The sequence below is a fragment of the Homalodisca vitripennis genome, chromosome 2 (genome assembly GCF_021130785.1).
Source record: "Homalodisca vitripennis isolate AUS2020 chromosome 2, UT_GWSS_2.1, whole genome shotgun sequence".
In the NCBI taxonomy this organism is placed as follows: Eukaryota; Metazoa; Arthropoda; class Insecta; order Hemiptera; family Cicadellidae; genus Homalodisca; species Homalodisca vitripennis.
The window spans coordinates 160,410,838-160,434,980 of record NC_060208.1 but is presented as its reverse complement, the minus strand read 5'-3'; the positions used below and the strand labels follow the sequence as shown (position 1 = coordinate 160,434,980).

General features: G+C 29.6%; 1 protein-coding gene across 3 annotated transcripts in view; it reads left to right on the top strand.

Moving 5' to 3' along the window:
* The window catches only part of LOC124354934 (lachesin-like), a 247,652-nt gene extending 225,138 nt beyond the window's left edge, over window positions 1-22,514 (top strand). For 2 of the 3 annotated variants that reach the window (XM_046805744.1, XM_046805745.1), the window contains exons 8-9: window positions 17,218-17,313; window positions 20,202-22,514. In XM_046805744.1, coding sequence (XP_046661700.1) covers window positions 17,218-17,313; window positions 20,202-20,278 — 173 coding nt within the window. In that variant the 3' untranslated portion in view covers window positions 20,279-22,514. The remainder of the gene's footprint in view (window positions 1-17,217; window positions 17,314-20,201) is intronic. The other variant, XM_046805746.1, reaches the window with a different exon arrangement.
* The last annotated feature ends 1,629 nt before the right edge of the window (window positions 22,515-24,143 follow it).

The window sequence follows — 24,143 nt, the reverse complement described above, 5'->3', positions numbered from 1 at the left end:
CCAACCCCGATGTAGATTTTACCTTGATGTCACGATCAAGAAAATATGTCAAAAATGTATTGTACATGCATAATGTATTTTATTACAAAGTGGTCTACCACTCAACCTTTAAGTTCAACCAAAAATTTAGTTTAGACAATTATACATCATAACTTAGCGCCTTCAAATAGTGTTTCACTGTTTAATATACGTATCTATCTCGTAATTGCAGGTTATAATGTGCAGGCGCTTTGAAAACTTTTCTTCATTTTATTCGTTTATATTCACGACATAAGCGAATAATTTAGATAATAACTATCCTATCTTCTAAGTTAGACTAAATTACGGATACATGTGAAATTTGATTGAAATTGGTTCAGTCGTTTTGGAGTTTATTGGCAACATACATCGTGACTCAAGATTTTTATATATATAAGATATATATATATGTGTGTGTGTGTGTGTGTGTGTGTGTGTGTGTGTTTTAAACATAATCATTACTTATATTATAGCTTTGAATACATATCAATATATTATAATAAAGCAACATAATTATCGTGATATAAAATATACTCAGAGTAGTACATAAGTTTCCTCGTAAAATCTGTAGCTCCAGGAAAGTTTATTTCATCACGTGTAACTGATTTATAATTACATAAAACTAATATAGTAGTTTAATAACAGTTTTAGAGTATTTTATAGAGGAAATTAATTTTTCATTATCAATATCTAGTAGCTATTATCCGCGGCTTCGCACGAAATTTTTAAATAGAATTGATTTTACTACACTTTATTCTATAAACCATGTATGATATAATATTTTTGAGTTAGGGGGAGAGCGGGGCAAGTTGATACGTGGGCAAGTTGATACAGATGTGACTGTGAGCTAACGCGCATGCGCAGGGCGGATATGAGTCAGTAGAGGCTGTTGTTTACCGAGACGCAGTGCCACACGGCGTCCAGCTGTCAACAGAGTACTCTACGTGTTTTTATTTTTGAAATTGTGTTTTCATGAGTAGAAAGTAATATATAAATTTTTCTACGTAAGTAGGCATGCAACAGGTAAATAGCCTATTCTTTTAGCGTTCATGATTGAGGATCTGAGGTTAACCTGGATCTTAAATATCTTTTTACGTGAGTAGGAGCATTTATGGTTTAAGATAATTATATTTCCGAATCTACATCTGAGTCTGCCTTGTTGCCCAGATAAGAAAAATCAAACGCATATATTACTTACTTCGATCTAAAAGAGCCTTCTTGTAGCATTTCTCAAGAAGCATTTCTATCTAAGGTATTTCCAGTACCATAGTAAAGTTTCCCTTGACGTCCCATCGAATAAAATAAACGAGTACTTAAATACTTGGTACAGAGAAACATATTACGACCCAGGCGAAAATATTACATACATATAATCTAATTCCGTTATATGAGGGAACTCCTTATTGAGTGCATGCAACATTTCAAAATAATAATATTTAAGATGTTCAGTTATTGAAGTCTTATTGTTTTTATGTCTATATTCTGGGAAAGAATGTATCGTTCAGGAATTTTAGATTTTATTTATGAGTTATCCTTCAGCTACTGTTAAAATGCAAAATGACAGTATCAAGAAAGCTTGACCAGGTTTGGAGTACCTCATCCTAAAAATCTCTTAAAAACTCGTGCAAACGGTCACGTGTGAGTTGTGTTCATTATTTCATAACAGTGTTTAAAAAGTATTTACAATGCTTTGGATCTTTTTAATTCATAATTGGTGAAATCCGGGATAGAATTTTGATAATAATGTTTTCTTTGCCATCTTAAGTAAACTGCTGACCAAACATTGCAAAATTTAAATGTTTGAAGAATATAATAAAAGATTTTGTTTCCGCCACTTGGTCACTTTAGCAGAAAGTGTTAGCAGCTGTTTAGTTTCAATAAAACATTACTTATGAAGCGTCTTAGCATTCTTTCTGGATAAAAGACTTAACAGGTCACTTTTCCTGTTTTGAAAGTGCTGTAATAACTAACAATAATTTCCTGAAAACGACTCTTGGCCTATCGGTTAGCTTGACAGAACTCCGAAATTCATCCCGAACTGTCACATAACCTAAAATTAAGTACAGATTTCTAACACTAATCATATTCTTGCAGAATTTTCATCTCAATATTTGCTACTGAAATAAGATTAATGTTAAAATATGTGTTTCTGTGAACTATCTGACTCTCTTTGAACTATCTATGGTCCTCTGAATGGCTAGAGTAAACGCTCGATATTTTTTTATATGGATCTGCTTGGAGGTCTCCTGTAGTTAATATTCTAAAATTTTATGATTTAAAACAGGTGGCGGATGATCCAAAGTGTCTCAGCAGAATACGTAAAGGAAATTTGCTGCTGTCTACTTCAACAGAGCACATCTTACACTAAAAATTAAACGGAAACAACAGAAAAAGAAAATACCGATTAAAAAAATTATGATGTATTTAATAATATTAAAAAACTACAGATCACAATGAAAACTAAGTAACTCAATTTTTTATACATCAGTAAATCTATAAAACCCAGATTTTAGACCTTAGCTATAAAAAAAATAAACCTTTCACTTAACTACTTGTCTGGGGATTTTAATGTAACATGCTTACCGAAAAAGTATGAAATAAACTTGTCTCCTGCAATTTACTGTTACAGCAATGTCCCATAATACTGTAGGAAACCCATGTATTGAAATTCCAATCGTGTACTGACATACATTGATATATTGCATTCTTGATTCCAACTTCTTGTATAGACAGGTTATTAAGTTACGATCGAAACAATTTGAAGTAAATTTACATATTTTACATATATACGGATATTAAGTAATTTAAACCCTTGCATATGTTTAAACAAACTTAATACAAATGTAAAAAATTTAAACAGTTTATTGAAAGTATAAAAAGAAACTGGCAAAATTATATTAAACATTTTATAAACAAGCTACTACCTGGTGTATAACGACTTAGATTGTAGATATTAATATTCCAGAGTATTAATATTTAAATTGTCAATAATACATCCAAGACGATATAACATATTTTTTTTATTAGTAAGCTCCTAGTGAATATTAAGTACAATGTATTACTAAATTTCTTAACTATTAAATATTATCTGGTTTGTTTAAAATAAAAATCACAGTTTCTAAATAAAAACAATGGATTTATTTTAAACTGGCAAATTAATAAGTTCAACGTTTCAGAATTTTTATCACTCTATTTTCCACAAAGAATTGACAAACCTTTTAGTAAATTTAAAACTTCCTTTGGCAAGAAATAAAATATTAATCAAATATATCAAACTAAAAATCAGAGCTCTCTTCTAAAATAAAATAATAAAGTTTTGACATAAAAATGAAATACCACTTTGAAATAACTAAAATAAAAATATTCAATTCTAAGTTCACTCAAAATTCAAAATAAAAATATAAACTTCTAAGTTCACTCAAAATTCAAAATAAAAATATAAACTTCCCTTTCCACAATATGAACCTTAATTTTCAAGTCTCTTCAATTCAGATTACAAGTCTCTCTAACAATTATTAAAGTTTAATTAATTTCCAATTAATAATTCACAATAAAACAGTTCCAGTTAAATATTAATAAATTAATACTTTTCCAAATCCCAATTAAAGTTATTAACAAAGTTCAATTTTAATTCACTTTTCTTGCAAGCATGATCCAAATGTAACTTGTATGATTCTATTATGCTCTATTGTTCTTCGAGAATAAGTTATTCAGATTGCTCTGTAGTTTCTATGAATTTAATTTTTTTCCTATAAAAAAGACAACAAAATTAATTTAATATCAGGTCAAGAAGACTATTTCAATAAAACGTACAAGAAATTTGGTGCTTACCTCAAAATCCCTCGCGGAAAAACTTTTTAAGAAACACGGCGCACTGTAATTAACTTACTCACGAAAATAACCAAAAGAAGGGCGAAAATTATGAGCGGGCGCTTAAATACTTTCCTTTCCAATCAACCTTTCAGGACATCCGCGGTGTTCTCTCATTGGTCCAGCTGTATCAAACAAGGAGAACAATACTCGCAACAAGACAAGTTCTAATCAGTTCAAGGCAGTCAACCTGCCTTCCTAACAATTTAAAACTACCAGTACTAACTTGCCAAAGGATTACATGTTCGTTTTTACCCTGACTTTTCACAATCTAATCTAAAACTAAATCCCAATATTTCGATCCCAAACTTTTTATTTAATCTAAGTTTTAATTTAAAAAAATAAATCAATGTAGCTTTAAAAACGCTACATGGTGTCACCACGAACTTTAACATGCTTTGTTAAAATTGTATAAAAAATTTAAAGATCATAGATAATTTTATTCTTGAGATGTCCTGCGGTCAGATGATATGCAGACATAATGTATCATACATTACAATGACATTCTCTCAGCAGATTTTTATAAATTTTAAAGGCTAGAAAGTGCTTCATCGACGTAAAATTTATTAGTTGGACATGAAAAATCATAGAACTCATACCTTTCTATGTAAAATGAATTTTTCGTAGAAAAAGTCTGCAGATAACCTTTATCCATATATCTTGGGATAAAATTGAATTTTACTATATTATAGTTTACTTTTACTGTATGAATAATATACATCACTTAATATTTTTCCAAATTAATAAACTCAGCTTGCTTACTACATTATGTATTATACAATTTCTCCTTGCCATAAGTTTCCTATATGACCGATGTGAAACATTTTATAATCTTCAGATAAATACATGCACTATTATCGAACTCAATGTTGTTATTAAATACAGAAAGCTTCATACAACATTTCATTTCTTTGGGTTTTTTAAATTTTTGATATACAATGCAGACAGACAGACATACACAAAGACAAAGATACAGAAATTACAGTTTTCTAGCTCAATGAGTGATAGACTTCGCTAAAGCTCACCAAATATTGAAATAAAGAATAATTATAAATAAATATTTAACATTTTTCATACGTTCTAAAACCAATCTTCTTACAAGACTTATAAAATAAATTTTACAAATAATTAGTAAAATGTGTTGCTAAGCGGTAATCTTAAGAACGGATTAACTAATTTACAAACTAGTTTTTAACACTAGTTGATATCCGAGGAAGGTTTTGTATTCATAGAATAATTTTAAAATATTACAGAAATATTTCAGAATTCGAATAAAAACTATTATAGCTTTTATGAAACATAGTCCTAATTTAACCAACAATAAACAGCTGTTGACACTTTCAGCGGATGTTCTCAAAAGAGACATACACATTTATTGACATTTGAATTTAAGAAGCCAATAACTTAAAGTCAGTAGTGTAATACATATTGCTGTGACAATTCTACTATTTAATTTATTACTATACAATACGCAAGTAATGAACATAAGCAATTATTGTATTATAAAGAAGACGTTGTGAAAAATATACTTTAGTATACAAAGCTTTAAATTTTTGCACATTCGGTACTCGAAGTTGATTGGCCTTCTTGACTTTCTGTATAACACTGTTTTGTGTCTTAAATAATTGCAGGAGATAAAGACTGTTTATGTTTATACTAGCTTACGATTATGATCTTCTTGATCGGTGAATACATCTGAGTCACCTAAGCATCATAAATATTTTATAGTAGACGAATACGCTTTAAAAAAAAAATATAAAAATAACTTTTTATGACTGAACAAGCATATATTTTTCATGGTTATGTCAACATAAAACACTCCCATATTCAACCGTAAATAAATCTTATCAGAATTATTATCTTATCTTATTTCCATTTGAACGAAATAAATACTTTTTAACAACAGTCATAAATATTCAGTCTTACGAAAGTATTTATATTTTCTTCATCGTAAAAAGAGGCAAACTGAAATATCGCTCGTTTAAGAACAAAAATAGATAATAATGGGCCAAAAATGACTTTTTTGTAACCTAATTTGGTCTTCAAAACAAAAAATCTTTATAGTTTTTGATCAAGTCATAAATTCTAATCAACTGTGGCACTGTTAATACATTATACCGAAAGTAAACTTGAACGTTGGCAATAGGCAATTATAAATTTTAATAGCTACTAAGTCCTAAAAAACCATATAATATATATATATATAAATATATAAATAAATATATATATATATATATATATATATATATATATATATATATATATATATTTGCCCTTATCGGTTTAAAAAATTCTAACTTTTTCATAATTTTGTCTAAATTTTGTGCAACTGAGGATATCTTAGACTGAAAAGGCTGGAATTATAGGTGTATTTACCTGGACTAAATTTTGAAAACTAACATGTGTAAAACAACTATGAAGGGTATCAGGGCAACAAGGCTAATTCAAATGTACCTTAAATCCATTAGACCGAAAGTGAATTCAAATGTTTGGAATATATACTTGAAGACCGTTCGTTTATAAAAGACCCAATACGAAGGGCTCTTCCATCCTACATGTGTACATACTATTTCTTCATCTGGAAACTTACGCACTGAAAATATCTCAAAACAGAGGGAAAATACAAATGCCGAGCGTAGACGCCAAACCTTTTGATAGAAGTTGGTTTTTTATTCCTTTATATGTATATATTTTTTTCTTGATAAAGGCAACGTGGGAAACTCAACCATGGTACTGGAAATATATCAGAACATTATACTCAACTGTGCGAATTGATTCGCAAAGGAAATCCATACTCCTAACAAGTGCAAAATCGGGAAAAAGAAACAGTAAAAATTATCTTTTAATTACGAATTTCTGAATCATAGACGCTGAAATGGTAGGTAAGTTATCTATATGTCTACGTTAGTTTGAACAATTTGTAACACCTTTCTTAGTAAATTTGAGATCTTAGAAGGTTTAACCCGTTCAATTATGAGAACCGCATGCGAAGCTGTGGATAACTTTATATCTATAACATTTTATATTGATGCTAGGAGACCTGACATACCTGTACGTTGTCCGGTACACACGTCTTTAATTCGAAAATTTTAAACTTTGATTAATCTGTAACAATCTGGGCTGTTTTGATAAAAATGTCTATTAAAAAGATATTACAATATCTAACTTCATTACATGTACATTTAATCACACTTCGACCAACCGATAGTGTGTGAGTATAACATGAGTGATGTGAAATGTAGAGGATGTTTTAAATGAAAACTTAAACTTACTTAATCTGAAGGTAAAAGAGTTGAAACAAACTATTTTATAACGGGTATATTTTTACAATTTACAACTTAATATATCGTAATGCCATTGGATGTACAATATTTTTTGTTAATCCTTCAGGAGTATACACAAACAAATTAGATGGTTTTCCGAGAGGGCTAAAGTATAATAAGTGGCCTCCATCACAATCGAATCATTGATATTTCTGATTAGTCTATCTAAACTATCGAATTTCGTTATATTTATTTAAAATTACAGTATAGTATCGGAACTGGCCAACAGAATTTAATTTATCTAAAATACTAATTAATAAGTATTTCCTATAGGGCTGAAGTATAATAAGTGGCCACCATTACAATTGAATTATTGATATTTCTGAATAGCCTATCTAAACTACTAAAATGAAGATCCGAATTAGATTATAGTTATTTAAAGGCTGAAGTATAATAAGCGGCCACCATCACAATCGAATTATTGATATTTCTAATTAGCCTATCTAAAATACCGAATTTCATTATCTTTATATTTCTTGTGTGCTAAACCGGAAGGATGTCTAAATGATCACTAGTAAATTTAACATACTTTGTTTCTTTATGCCTCCTAGTTTATCAATAAAGTTATTTTCAAATTTGGAAAATGACCAACCTTGGGGAGATAAACTTCTAAAAACAATTTTACCCAGGCATGGGTTAGTTTATTACGCTGCGTATTTAAATAGTTTTCGCGAAATAAAAGTTAGGTATCTAAAACCACCATACGTTAAAATTTTTAATCTTTTGGTCTAATTATATTGAATGGGCAAACAGGATGATGGTGTAAAATGTGTGCATTAGTGATATAAAAACTATAAATATTTTTCCAGGTTAATTTAAAAATCATATATTAAAACTAAATCTGACTGTGTGACTTACAAGTATATTTTATGGTACTCTCCATTTTTTAAAGTTAAAACCTGTTTTATATTCCCTTAAATTAGCAGACTTACTAGATAGTAAGTAGTTATTCACTCTGTAAATAAAATAGCAGAAATGTAAGGAGAAACTGCTAGGAAAACAGATGAAGACGAGAACTTATGTTTGTCTATATACGAACCTGCTACAGCCCTCTGTATATTTAAGGTGATACTTTAGAGACCGTTTGTGGCCGCGTAATATCCTACCTTGACTTTTATAGCTGCCCCGGCCGGAACTACATTCTTCCATTATTCCGATCCTTTCCTTTTTAAGTGTGTTGTGAGAATTTATGAGTGAGTATTGAATTTTTCCTAAATAAATGTTGTAGATTTTTTATGTATCCGTCAAAAAACTTCGACATATATTAATCCAAATCTACTTGAATAAAAGTTTCAAAAATCTTGACCCGTGTGAATTGTATTGTATTTTATATTGTAAACTTGTTATTATATAAACTAAATGTTTAGAGATTCATGCAATAGGATTACGGTCATTCTATTTCAATAAATTTCTCTTCATAACTATATACGAACCAATTATATGTGGTGGGTCTTTGATTCTTATTACTTACGTACACGTGTTATATTTATATTTATAGGCTTTTTATATTATTTCAGTTTAACAAATAATTTTTAAACTTATCCGATTATTTATAATACTCCTTTTAACAGTCGTAAATATATTTACCTTTTACCTTTTATTCATTGATTTTATTTAGTCTAAACACATAATATATTAGAGTATATATGATAAATAAGTTGTAATAAGACATAGGTTTTCAAATTGTTCATAATAAATTATTGAACATTTCTGCCTGTTTTTTGATAATATTAATAAATATAAAGTAAAATAGTTTGTAGAATAAATTTTTATACAAACAGCAGGTACCAAATTATTTCTCCCAAACAAAGGAAGTATTTATTTCCAACACATATTTGTCACGTTACTAGAATATCCCCTAATTACATTATAAAATGAAAAAAATTCTACATAACAAAATAAAGAAACGGAAAATAAAAACGGACTTCTATGTGTTTTAATAAACAATTCAGGTCACTTAATGACGTAAATGAACATATTATAAGTGTAACTTACACGTACATAGCTACGTAAGGATTAATAAATTTATATGTTAGTTTAATATGAACTGTTTACTTAAATATGCATTAAAACTCATTCATTCTCACATACAAATCATTCTTCAGATCTTAATTTTTGTTTCTAAATCCATAAATAATATTCAATACTTGATTGTAAACCAGGGTCGCCGAAGATCAGGTCTGTCTTCTAAAAGGATTTTAACCGACCTGCGGCCAGTTATGACAAATTATTTTTGTAAAAAAGAAGAATTCTAATAATGTGATTGAGCTATTCGCACCAGCTAGGCTGAACTAAATATTATTTACAGCTTGTTTTTGAGATTTTATTTCTCTAACACGTTTTATTATTCATGTTTGTACATCATTAAACTAAATATTAATTAATGGCCTTGGTTAAATGGTTAAGATTACGTTTAACATATCATTTTTAATCAGCGATTGGTCTATCATGGTACTGTGAGAAATTGGGGTTTTACCCTTAGAAGAAGGAAGAAAGTTCTGCATATATTATATACTACTGACTACCAAATAAATATAAAATTTTGCTTATTATTTCTATGTTTTTACAGATAGAGCAAATTATTTACAAACCATAACTTAAAATTTGTATATCTCTAAAATAGAAAAATGTTCAGATATCTAGTACTTTTCGACCTTATAAATTTGAGAATCTTTCATTAAAAAAACTAAATTTATAAAAGAAAGGTACAAATAAAAGTTTTTTTAATTTAACTATAGGATTATCATAAAAGATTTGGTAATATATTACCATTTTAACTTTTATACTACATCGAATGGTTAAGAAAGTTTTGCAACATGCACGATGCTGAATGTTTTTAAATGTCTGATGTAATAAGGTTAGTAATTTAACATTTTCATATAATTTGAAAACCCACCTTGTCCTCTAAAATACACGAGGACAATGCAGTTTTTCAGATTATGATCCTGTTTGTTACAGCCACTTCAGTTATTTCATTGTTCTAAGAGAAAAACCTTAATAGTGATTACCGTGAGTTTAATGATACGTGGGTTTTCGAATTATTTGTGGTTGATATCAACACAACTTTGTGTTTGACGTGTAATAAAAAATATCCTAATTGAATTATTCAAATATTTGTATATATTATAAAACAAACAATTTTTAAATTAAATTTTCTACAACTGTAGATCAGACTGAAATAAAAGTTTAACCTTTGGAAAAAATCTGCGAGATTTCAAGATAAAAGATTCATGTCGTACACATCAGTACCAAGAGTTACAAGACAGCTATTTGAGCAATTTTAAATATGCCAGACCCAGACTGATATTATTGAATAAAGATATGTACATTATATAAGTGGTATTCAATTCAATAAATGAGTCGAGAGGTATTAATAGTGATTTACAGGTCATGGGAAAACTGGCCGATTGATTCTGTGTAAATAATATATATATACAATTTTTATTTTTTTATGTATATATATATATATAAAATAATTTTTTATGAATTCTAACCAGATCTAAAAAAATACATGGAGAAACCGAACGGCGATTTATTTTGTATTGTATTTTTGAATATAAAGCAGAACTTACAGGATATGATTATAATACAGGTCAAAACTCTAAAGGTGAAATTATAGTGCATTATCCACCAACCATAAGATTCTAAGTGACTTTACAAGTGTTTTAGAATGGCCTAAATTTTACACTATAGTAACTAATTAAAATTTATAAAATTTATTCAATTTACAATTGTTTATTAACTTTAGTAGTCATGAGATCGAAGGAATTACGGCATCAAACAAACTATAGTATTTAAATATTTTTATAAATTGTTGGACAAAAGCAACTACCATTTTACATTTACCTAAACTACAATTGACGTTTTCTCGACAAAATTTATTTATTACATGTAAATTAACAAAATAATGAAATAAATCAAGAATATTAAACTCTAAAATCTATAAAATGTAACGGTTTATTATTATGTACATATATGTTACTTGGGTAATGTATTCATTATGCAAGCCATTAAAGTAATATTGTGTTCAATACATAACGGAATTACGTAATATAAAGACGTTTTTAAATAAAAACCTATCTACCCAGCTTAGAATTTTCTACGGTATTAAGATATGGTTATGGACATAAAGAGGATTTTTGCAGCAACGTTAGTTACTATAGTAAATAATAAATACTTGTACGGATGTAATACATAGTAAAGTTGGTTGGTATAAAATGTAGCAGTGTTCATAAATAACCCTTTGATTTAGTCCTAGATACTAGTATGGTATTTAAGTACTATTGTGATTACCTTTAGTACATACTAAAGGTCCACGCGGACATAAAACATAGAGTGGTTGGTTGGCAGGATAGGTAACGATGTTTATAAATATCCGTGTAACTTTTAGTTAGAGAGTTGGTTGGTATTTGAGTAGCAGTGTTAGTTACTTTATAGCATAGTAAAGCCCGTTGTGGACATAATACATAGGGTGGTTTGTTGTCAGGAAAGGAAGCAATGTTCATAAATCTTCCCTTAACACAGAGCTAGAAAGTAGTAGGTAAACTGTATATAAATGTTCGTAACTTGAGAGAATTTTTTCCGATTACTCGATGCATAAAATTTTAATTAAAGAAATAAAGAATAAATTTCCTCAACTCAAATAAAACAAAACCACCTTAACAGAATTGTTTTCCTTGAATTCTTTCCTTGAATTACGTAAAATAATGAAGTTTTTAAATAAAAACCTATCTAACCAGTTAAGAATTTTATACGGTATTAAGAGATGGTTAACATATAAGTTATATCAGTAATAGTAGTTCCATGAGGACATAACATATAATGCGATGGATTGGTAGGAAAGGTAGTAGCGTTCATAAATATTGCTAAAATTTAGGACAAGAGTTGGAGAGGATTTTTGTAGCAGTGTAGTTACTTTAATACATAGTAAAGCCCGGTGCAGACATAATACATAGTGTGGTTGGTTGGCAGGAAAGGCATTAATGTTCATACATTTTTCCTTAACTTAGTGCTAAGGAGTTAAAAAGAATTCGTGGAGTAACGTTTGTTACTATAGGACATAATATAGCTGTGTACTGACGTAATACATGATGAAGTTGGAGGGTATGAAATGTAGAGGTGTTCATAAATATCCCTTTTACTTAGTCCTAGATAGTTGTGTGGAATTTAAGTACCATTGTGAGTACCTGTATTACATACTAAAACTCTGTGCGAACATAATAAATTAGGTTGTTCTTTGGTAGGAAAGATAGCAATTTTCGCAAACCACACCACAATGAATTGGAGGGAATTTGTGTCGCACTGGTAGTTACTGTTAGTAAAATTTAACTATGTACTATGTAACTATGTACTAACACATGTTAGTACATAGTAAATCCCCGTACGCAGAAAATGCATAGTGCGTTTGGTTGGTAGGACAGATTGCAATGTTCATAAATCTTCCCTTAACACAGAGCTAGAAAGTAGTAGGTAAAACTGTATATAAATGTTCGTAACTTGAGAGAATTTTTTCCGATTACTCGATGCATAAAATTTTAATTAAAGAAATAAAGAATAAATTTCCTCAACTCAAATAAAACAAAACCACCTTAACAGAATTGTTTTCCTTGAATTATTTCCTTGAATTACGTAAAATAATGAAGTTTTTAAATAAAAACCTATCTAACCAGTTAAGAATTTTATACGGTATTAAGAGATGGTTAACATATAAGTTATATCAGTAATAGTAGTTCCATGAGGACATAACATATAATGCGATGAATTGGTAGGAAATGTAGCAGCGCTCATAAATCTTGCTAAAATTTAGGACTTAAGAGTTGGAGAGGATTTTTTGTAGCAGTGTAGTTACTTTAATACATAGTAAAGCCCGGTGCAGACATAATACATAGTGTGGTTGGTTGGCAGGAAAGGCATTAATGTTCATACATTTTTCCTTAACTTAGTGCTAAGGAGTTAAAAAGAATTCGTGGAGTAACGTTTGTTACTATAGGACATAATATAGCTGTGTACTGACGTAATACATGATGAAGTTGGAGGGTATGAAATGTAGAGGTGTTCATAAATATCCCTTTTACTTAGTCCTAGATAGTTGTGTGGAATTTAAGTACCATTGTGAGTACCTGTATTACATACTAAAACTCTGTGCGAACATAATAAATTAGGTTGTTCTTTGGTAGGAAAGATAGCAATTTTCGCAAACCACACCACAATGAATTGGAGGGAATTTGTGTCGCACTGGTAGTTACTGTTAGTAAAATTTAACTATGTACTATGTAACTATGTACTAACACATGTTAGTACATAGTAAATCCCCGTACGCAGAAAATGCATAGTGCGTTTGGTTGGTAGGACAGATTGCAATGTTCATAAATTTCCCTTAAACCCAGTACGAAGGAAATAAAGAGGATTTTTGCAGCAACTTAGTTACTATAGAACATAACATAGACTTTTGCGGATATAATACATAGTAAAGTTGGTTGGGAAAAAATGTAACAGAGTTCATAAATAACCCTTTGATTTAGTCCTAGGTAGTAGTATGGTATTTATGTACTATTGTGAGTACCTTTAATACATACTAAAAGTCCGCGCGGACATAAAACATAGAGTGGTTGGTTGGCAGGATAGGTAACAATGTTTATAAATATCCGTGTAACTTTGCGGTAGAGAGTTCTGTGGTATTTGAGTAGTTACTTTATAGCATAGTAAAGCCCGTTGCGGACATAATACGAGGGGTGGTCGTACATGGGGTGGTTTGTTGTCACTTTACATGTGGTTGTAATGCATAAATAGAAAACTGAAGATGCATTACTTGTTTAGATACGTATCTGCTCAACATTGATGGGACAGTAAATCATCAATATTGGCATGTTAATACATTCGTAACGCTTTCAAACATTTATAAAACTTATAAGAAAAATACGGATCAAGCCTATTCAAATTTCTTTTCAAAAACACTGACAAATTCACTCATAATTGTGCATGTTACATCCTATAACCTTAAAGAGCCACAATCTTGAAAACTTAAGAGGTAACGAAGTAGGAGTAAATACATGTTGCTTGAAACTCCTTGGAAATTTTAATATAAATATCAGAGTTTCATTTTATTATAAAACAGCAGACACAAAACATTGTCCAAACACGAAAAACCGACATTGTGGAATATTTATTTGTCTAAGACTAGCTAACGTCCTCAACCAAGCTTTGTGTAAATACTGTCTATGTAACTATGGTTGTAATTGAGAATTCTAAAACAATCTTTTGAGATATAATTCAGTATAACTTACATGTAAACATTAATTTTCCAAAATGTTAATGGCCGCAACCATAGACCCTACGAGATATACAAAACAGAATGAAAATAATCATTTAGAATTCCCAATTATTTTCAAAACAATGTTTTGCCTGTGTTGGGAATTACTAAAATAAAAATTTTCCCTAATATGAATATTTTGCCTTATTGTAAATTGTTAATAGTTATTACTGGTTAAAGTACTAATTCGAGATGTACACAAATATTGCCTCTGTAAAAGTTTTGCTTGAATATAATAAGAACAACTGTATTTACCGTATATACAATTATTCCCACAATGTTCTATACTAGTTCAACTTTGTACGCACGCCATTTAATATTAAAAAAAATCACATACAACAGACATTATTCTAACTTTTGTTATCAGAGTAATTGGAGTAGAAATAATTTTATTAAACATTTTTGAAAAATTACCTTTTCAATAATTTGATTAAGCAGTTATTTGGTTTTTATTCAATACGGTGTAATAAAGGATGGAAAATATTGGCTAAGTTGCCATCATAGTATTATGGATATGCGTTAATGAAGCATACGCCACATCTAGAGATTTATCGTATTTAAAAAGTCCATAGTACGAAATAGCTTGAAGTTACAACCAACAATGTTTACTGTGGTGAAGCCTTAGAGCGGCCTAACTTGTTACACTACTCCGTATAAACGAGTAGTTACATTCGTAAATAACTATACAAAAAGTAATAAGAATCTCTTGTAACTAACAAATTAAATGATGAATGCAATCGTTAACGTAATATATTCATCTTAAAACTGTAAGCTGTATAATTTTGCATTAATAGTTTATCTTAATTACATTTCTTGAATTATGTGAACGCTGTTCATTGATGTTATTTTTGTTATCAACATTTAAATCACAGTAACAAAACTTTTTAAGAGAACATAATTTTAATCACTTAAGTTGCTATTTCTGATTATGGCTTTATCATTGGTATTAAAATAATAACGCACATATCGTAACTAGCTGTAATATAAATCTTCCAACTGTAGTAGAACAATATGTTTTCGAATTGAAAATTTTATGGTCTTCTAAAATAGCCTCACTTTATAGAGTAAGTAAAAATTAAATATAATTACGAGGGTGATCTGAAAAGTTTCCCACCTAACAACGATACAATAAATTATTTCGTATTTCGTTTTGTAACTCTACAAGGAGAGAGATACCCCCATCCCTGTAACCTGTCTAAATAGTATTGGGCATGTCCGTACAAAATAATTGGAAACTAAGGTTGAAGATGAGGGAGCAAAAAGAAATCACTGGGGGCTATATCTGGAAAGTAAGGCGGATGGTCAAGAATGTCAAATCGTAATTCGTGGATTTTGGCATGGCAACTTCTGAGGCATGAGACGTTGTTTTGGTAAAACAGGATTTTATTTTTCTGCAAATGTGGTAATTTTTCGCAAGTTCTGCCTTCAGCTTATCAAGTAGTGATACATAGTATACTAACGTAATAGTTTTTCCTTTTCAAGATGATCGATTAATATAAAAATATGACTATCCTAAGAACAAGTCGCCAACACATTCCAGACAAAAAATTTTTTTTTTACTTTTTTGGATCAGATTCCCTCTTTTCAGTCGACTGTTTGGACTTTATTTCTGTTTGGTGTATTTCATATTCACCTTCAGTTTATAATAAGCGCCAATACGCCGATTCATTTCGGCTAAAATGCGTCAAAACAGCGTTTGAAATGTTCATTTAAACACGTTTTTGATCCTACGTGAACAAACGCGACACCCAATGCACGGACAGCTTTCTAATGCCTAAATTTTAATGCCTAAAAAATAGATCAAACGTGTTCAAAGGTTTATTATTGTATATAAAACACGTGATTTTAACATATTTATAATATCTCCAATCTCTCTCACTTTAATTAGGTGCGTTCATCTAGCACCATTTGGCGAACTTTGGTAGTTGCAGAATCTAACTCAGCGGTCATTTATAAAGGCGTATTGCCTTTAAAAAACTAATATTTAATAACAGCTCACTCAAACTCTACTCACTATTATTTTTAAACTCTCTCAAACGATTGTTACATAAAAACTCCGCGTCCAAAATGTATGAAACTTGAGGTGAGTGACTGACAACAGATGAACAACGAAGTTCAGTAGCTTATAGTTATGCCATCTCCAAGTTGAGGTCGGAATCTTTTCAAACCACCCTCGTAGGCTATAAAAGGTTATTTAGTATGTTTATGTTGTGTACATATTAAGTGGAACAAATATGTAAATATTAAAGTATATAAATGACGTTAAATAAGTGACATAAAGTAGTTATAATACTTAACATACAAACGGACAGTATACGACTACAAACAGAATAAACCCGTATGGCTCTAAATAGAGCGAGCTAAACTACATAAACTTTCTTTATTCAAGCATATTTACCTCTGACTAATTTCCTTCTCAACAATTTTTTTTTTACTAATTAATAAAAATTATTAATAATATTAACGGAAGGAACAATTGGGAACAGTTATTAATAAGCTCTAAACCATAATCAGTAGTATTGACTTGAACACTTTTTAACTAATATTTACTAGAAATTTTTTTGAGGGCATAAAATAATTTTACCGAAAAGTATTGAATTTAGACAAACTATTGAATAAACCGACATCTTTCACTGTGAAACTTAAATCAAGATTTTCGGCTGTGTGGGTGACTGAGTGGGCTGAGTGTGGTTGCAGGCAAGGGATGGCGGAACAACTCGCGTCTCCTGCACTCCACCCCAACGATACCCTCCCCCGTGGAGTCTAGCCTCCACCCCGAGTCCTCCCAAGCAGGTACCCTCTGTGAGGCTCAGTGTCGCATGTACAGTAACTGCACCACTCTGCACCATGCACATCGTACCGTACTGCACACGTGCACAGTTCTGCACATCAGTGTATAATAATCGAGAGTTATCATCACAACCTAACATGAGCTCGCAACATCGTTCTGTTCGTAATAAAGAGATTTATAAATAAGTCCTCAGCCGGGTCAAATTTGTTGACGAAGCATCCACTAACTTAAACAAAACCAAGGTACTTTGTATAGTTGGCTACCCTAATAACTAATTTATATAATATTCATATCCTGTTTCTATAAATCGTACATGTGTTTACGCTTTATAAGAACGAAAACCTCAAATTTGACTACATGAAGTCTCTTATACTCCCTTTATCAACCCTTACTTAAAAGATTAGCAAAGCAACTGAAATCTTGAGATATTTAGGCTTCACATTGAAAACTAATATTCAGTCAACGTATGGCATACTGAACCTGGCCAAGTCGCTGATACATAACCGCTTATACATGAGCAAAGCTACGTCGTCGTTGGCTAGAGCCTAGCATTTATACATTTATTAATCTCTGGGAAATATTTTTAGCAGATAGGCTTTTTAAGTCGTTAAAGTCGGTCCATAGAAATGCAGAAATATCTTAACATTTTAATTGATGAGGTAGCACAATTATTTTTATGAATCACATTGGGAATACATAAGTTACATACTATTTTCAACATATATGTAAGAAATATATTTACTTTTGGGTTAATAATTCGAAAATGAGTTAAAAGATCTTCATGATGTACAAGTTTAATTATAAATCCATATCATAAAGCTCGCAATAGAACTTTATTGATATCCCTTATGTATAGGAATTCGCAAAATTTAATTCAATAATTGTATATAAAATGTTAAGTTAGTTTAGAGACGGACATAAATTTGATTTGGTATCGTATTAACGAAATTATTGTGTACATTAACGTTAAACATGATTAAAATATAAAAATCGGTTACAGGTTATATATAGTTTATTGTTTACTCATAAACAAACTCACCAATACACATTTTAATGCCATTGCTATGGGTAATAGGTGAGATTTAACCACTTAACAACAAAGCATTACAATTGTTTTCTTGGAATTTGTTCAAACAAGGAAAGTTCCTATCGGAAGGAAAACAAAGAGACAAAGGAAGGCTGCTTTGTTGTGGGGCTCAAGCCCGTACTGCACCTGCCAACTCAATTTGAGTTCTCCAGAGAGACATTCTAGCCCGCTGCTGTTTATATCTGATAAAATATTTAAGAGTTCTCGCTCGCGGAGTAATATAGTCCCGCTCCACCAGATGGAATGGCTGTCCTTTATAAATATATAAGCGGTCTGTGTTATTTAGGTCCTGCCATAACAACCTCCTGCACTCCACCTGATGAAACTGACATCATTGAGCATTTCTACCTTCATGTATACTTCACTTTGCTTATTCTTGCCCCTAAACCGCACAGCAATGTTCTCAAGTTTATTATACCTTCAGAAACTTACCTGGTGTATAGTTTACTTTCTTATGTACATGAATTTGCTCTTTCATATATTCTCTCTTTCCTGCTAGCAAATTCTTTGCTACCATTCCCACATTTTATGCAACTCTATAACATATATACTAAGCATTCCTTGTTACCTGCAATATTATTTAACAATCTACTTACTTGTTAAACTTATCACACTTTTATACGCGGGAATTATTATAAACAGGAAATATGTATTTTTCATATGTGCGTAATTCAAGTACGAGTATTTCAATATCTTCTTTGCTTGCTTGAAAGTATTAAACAAATTTTAAATCGCCTTCGTAAATCAGGGGATAAATAATTTTAATTACTTTTAGTACTTCAATAACATCTTTACCTTATATTTAAAAACAACTAAGGACTTGGGAACAACGCAATATTATTAAAAATCTCTTTATTGCGTAAATAGATAATATTTGATACTGCGTCCCATTTTATAACTGTATTTTTTGGCAATCATGATCATTCACAAGCATAGTAAAAAAACAATTACTCCTTATTTTACCATCGCAATGTGTATTAGATTATTGATTTTAGGAACTAAAATATTTTCTACACATATTGATTTATCCTGAGAACTTCTGTATAATGTCAAAGGCTTGAAAAATCTCATAATTTTTCAGACAAATTTCAAAATTACAATCAGCGATTTCCTAAGAATCAGTTAGCTTACTGCTTCACTCCGTGCATATTTTAAAAATCAGAAGTTATATCTGTGCTGTGGATAATATCTTTTTTCTGTTCATTTTTTCATATCGATGTAACTTTCTGTCTAAAATTAAATACGTTTAAATTGGAAGTATTTCGTATTTATAACAATGTCTCAAATTTAAGAGCAATGCTAAATGAGTATTCCAATAGTTTTTAGGCCTTACTTATAACTAATGGACCTAAATTGTATACTTAATAAGATTTATGTTTATTTATTACTTTATAATACTATATTTCTTTATTTCAAATGAATAAATAATCGTTTTATACTATTACGATAACTGTTAATTAATATTAGTTTTCATTGTTCAAAGATACGTAATTTATTGTAAGAACTCATTCATGAAAAGTAAGGTACTTTACGGTATTTTACTAAATTATGCGATATAAAAGTACCTTTATTATATACTTCTCAACTAGGATGTTATTTTATTTTTCAAGAACCATTATAGGGTTGATTTAAATCAAGCCATTATAAAACATAAATGGGATGGTAAATAGTTTTTTTTTTATTTATGTGGTGATATAAAACGTGCTCACAATTGTGCAATTAAAAGTGGTTTCTACATTGAGTTTATTTTTATATTTTTCCAGATTAATATAGTAACTAAAATGTAAATAAACTCTGTTACAGGAATGCATCGGAAAGAGACGCCTTACCTACTGCTATCATCATGGATCATCCTCGTGCTATCCCTATACCATTACTAAGGCTCACTCATTGACACCCAGCACATGTTCATCGTCACGCGACATTGCTCTTGTCGACCTGTGTTTTATAAACTGTAAATAACTTGTACAATCTAAACAATAATGAACCGTTAATGTTCCTAAATTTTCTATAATTTTTATTTAAGCCATTTGGCATTAAGAGGACCAAAATTTAGTTCAAACAAATAAAAAATTGCGTAGCTCCGAAAAAAACATGAAATTCAAGAATAAACTACAAATCACATACTTTAAAAAGCAATATAGTATAAAATACTGCCAGACATTTTTTTATTTAGAGATGAAGTAAATTTATGCTATCAGAAAACAAAACGCCTTAAATATGTTTTAGCTAGATAATATTATTAATTTAACACTTTGATATATATATATATGTACTTTGTCAACTGTTTATTAATAAAGATAAACGAAGATTAGACTATATTTATTCTAAATACCAATTAACTAGAAGGTTTTTATTTAAACGTCCTAAAACGCGTAAAATATAGGACTAAATTTCATTTAAAAATATTTTATACAAAAATTAAATATTTAGTTGATTTTTAGTTCTTAAATGCAGAAAATCGAAATTTATAGAAATCCAGATTTTTGTCAATGAATGAAATTGACTTAAACACCAACACACTCTAAAACTAATATTAAAACATTATCAAGGATCTGAAAGACTATTAAATATGTCATCAATACATATCAGTAAAACTATGCGTATCAAAAACTAATACATCATTTTTTGAATAGTATGTGATAAATTGTATACATTTAGTTTTTTTATCAAATAATATCATCAACCTTCAACACTTTCGTTAGTTGATTGTTACTTTAATGATTGTAAAATATTAAACTTAAGGTTTTTAAAAGTCATTGTACATAGCTTATTTTATAGCTGTTTTAGGAATTTAGAGATCTTCTTTATAAATGATCTATAAGATTCATTCATGCCATATGTCCTTGGTTATCAAAGATTCAAAAACTTTTAACGTTTATAAATTCGCTTTTAAATAATTTTTAATTCATTTTAAAATTGTTAAATGTTTGTTATTGATACATTTGATCTGTTTTATTTGTAAATTAAAGGGCATTAAAGTAATACGCTTTTGTTTCCAACAGATTCAAAAATTTACTAATATATAATTGTCTCTCTAGTCATTTTATAAACATATGTATTAGAATTATTTATACTTAATTTAGAATTTTATTTTTGTATCGAAAGTTGTTATGGTTACATCATAAAAAGCTGTCATATTATATGCGAATGTGCTTTTGAAAAATATATAAAGTGGAACCTTTTGAGACGTTAAATCAGGTCGAAAATCTAGATAGTAGATCGAAAGTGCTAAGACATCATTTTGGAATACTGAAAATCATTTAAATAATCATATACATTATATGTTGTGGTCGATTAATACCAGTATTGTTTAATAATTACATTTTAATACAGGTTTCAAAAAATAATATATTGAATTTATTAACTAACCGTATGTGATTAAAGGCATATATTAATTTTTATCAACGCTTACAAAACATTAATATATTAAGATTTTGTAATTTATTCTATTTTACTTTCCTCACTGTCAAATTCCAAGCTTAAAGTTTCTAACTGTTTTTGTAAATAGCTTGTTTCATAGCTGTTGTAGGCATTAGAAATTGTTCCGTTCGAACGGACTATCAAATGCATTATATTATATATCTTGGACTGTATAAGTTTTTAGCATTAGAATTAATTTTCTATTGTATTGTTTAGTAGACACTTTTCAAATCAGATTGAAACCTCATGTTGTGGACATAACAATTATTGCATTTATTTGAAGCTACTCAGTTTAAGAGTATAAATAAAATACAAATAACTTTGTTTGTTAATAATATACCAGGTTTACAAACTTTATGCAACCGTTTACTATAATTATTCAGATATATCAATACATAATTATCAGTTGTATATGGTTTACAAAATATCTCCGACGAAGAAAAAAGATTTTAAAAACCCCAATTTGAGACGTATTACAAAGAAGTGAATGTAAGTAAATTTGTTATTACTTTTTTATCATTTCATAATCAGAATAAAGAAATTGCTAACGGAGGTAAACTTGGATATTCAGCTGTTATTTATCTTTTTAAGTATCTCCCCTTCTTGTATAAATGTAAATTTAATTTATTAAATATGTAAATACATCGAACACGTGTTGTAATAATAATTTGTGAATAAACATAATGTTGCTAAAACGGATTTGTTTGTTTGTTGTGCCTTCCTTTATATTATTTAATGAATTGGTGTAATATGCAACAATCTTACCTAGACGCATATTCTGATATATAACAATTTGAAGTTTCAACGAACAAAAGAACCAGGTTACAATAATAATAAGCGTTACATAGACAAAATTTTTATCAGTCCAATGCTGACATACGAGCTAATTCTGTAAAAGCTATGGCATAGTTCCGAGGAATGATTATCTCTAAAAGATTTTCTTTACAACATTAAAACAGATTTTTTAGTAATAATTAAAAAATATTTTAAATCGCTTTTTATATTTGCCAAAATAATTTTTAACCGTATTAGCAACGAAAAACTACGAAATGGACGAATTATTAAACATTTTAAATAGTATTATAGAGACAATTCCTAAAAGCAATCCCATGAACTATTTTACTATCTTGACAAAAATTTTGATGGTCCATCGTTAATTTTAAGGATACTAGGTTTAGTAACAACTTAAAATTTTATTTAACATTGGACACAAATTACGAAGCTCGTAAGAAGTAAGGAAGTACCTGATTTTTACCTATTATAAGTAAACTAGGATGATTTGCCAAACACCGGGTTGGCGTAACATGAATTCTGTTTCTGGAGGGTTGAAATAAAAGGCTTAAACTGTCAAGAAGAATCACAAGACAAACGATAGATAAGTCTGAAAAAACTGATGGGTAGACCTACATGTGTAGCACCATAACTAGAGAATGTCTGAGTTTTCCAATTCGATAAAACATTGAAGATTATACGTCAGGATACTAGAATAAATCAGTACTAGATATATTTTGTTTTATTATTATTGAACAGAGTGGCTGTAACGAAAAACTTATTCAATGCGTCGCCTATTAGTGAGATATAGTGGACGCTTAGATTTGTACAACCGCAACCAGAAGCCGAACTGAGAAGTGAACGGAAAACATCCGTCTTGCCCACCCTTGGCGTGACAGGAGAATATGAACTTAGGTAAGATTTTGGTTTTATTGCACATATTAACACGTATACTTATTTCTATTATTATTAGAAATGCCTGCACCACTGGTGAAATATTTTGTTTTGTCTCAACTGGATAACGTAATTAGAACGTATTTTGTGTAGACACGACAATGAGTTACCAAGATGTATGTTTACCATGTGATGTAAACCACGTCCTCCAAACTAAACCCCGATTCCACGATATAACCTTCAAGTAACATATTTTTATAGGATTAGGTTTATGTCAATTTTTATTGAATAAAATTAATACTCAATCAGATTCTCAATATATTTTTAGATAAATTGCAACAACATATTATTTTGGCATGTTATAAACATTATATATTTAAAATCATATTTACAGCAATTCTTAATTTTTAAATTATAATTAATTTACGTACATGTAAATGTAAAATTAAATAACATTTATAGTACAATATTATGCAGGGAAACGAATTCAATGGCCACCATAGGGAAGTAATTATATCATAGCAAAATTGTAATCGTGAATTCTACCTTATTTTTTATTTATAACATTCACCACACTACATTAGCAATATCTCTATAAGACTTTCTCGGGAGAATGGATCTATGTGCTTGTGAAAATCGAGGTCACTCTGGAAATCT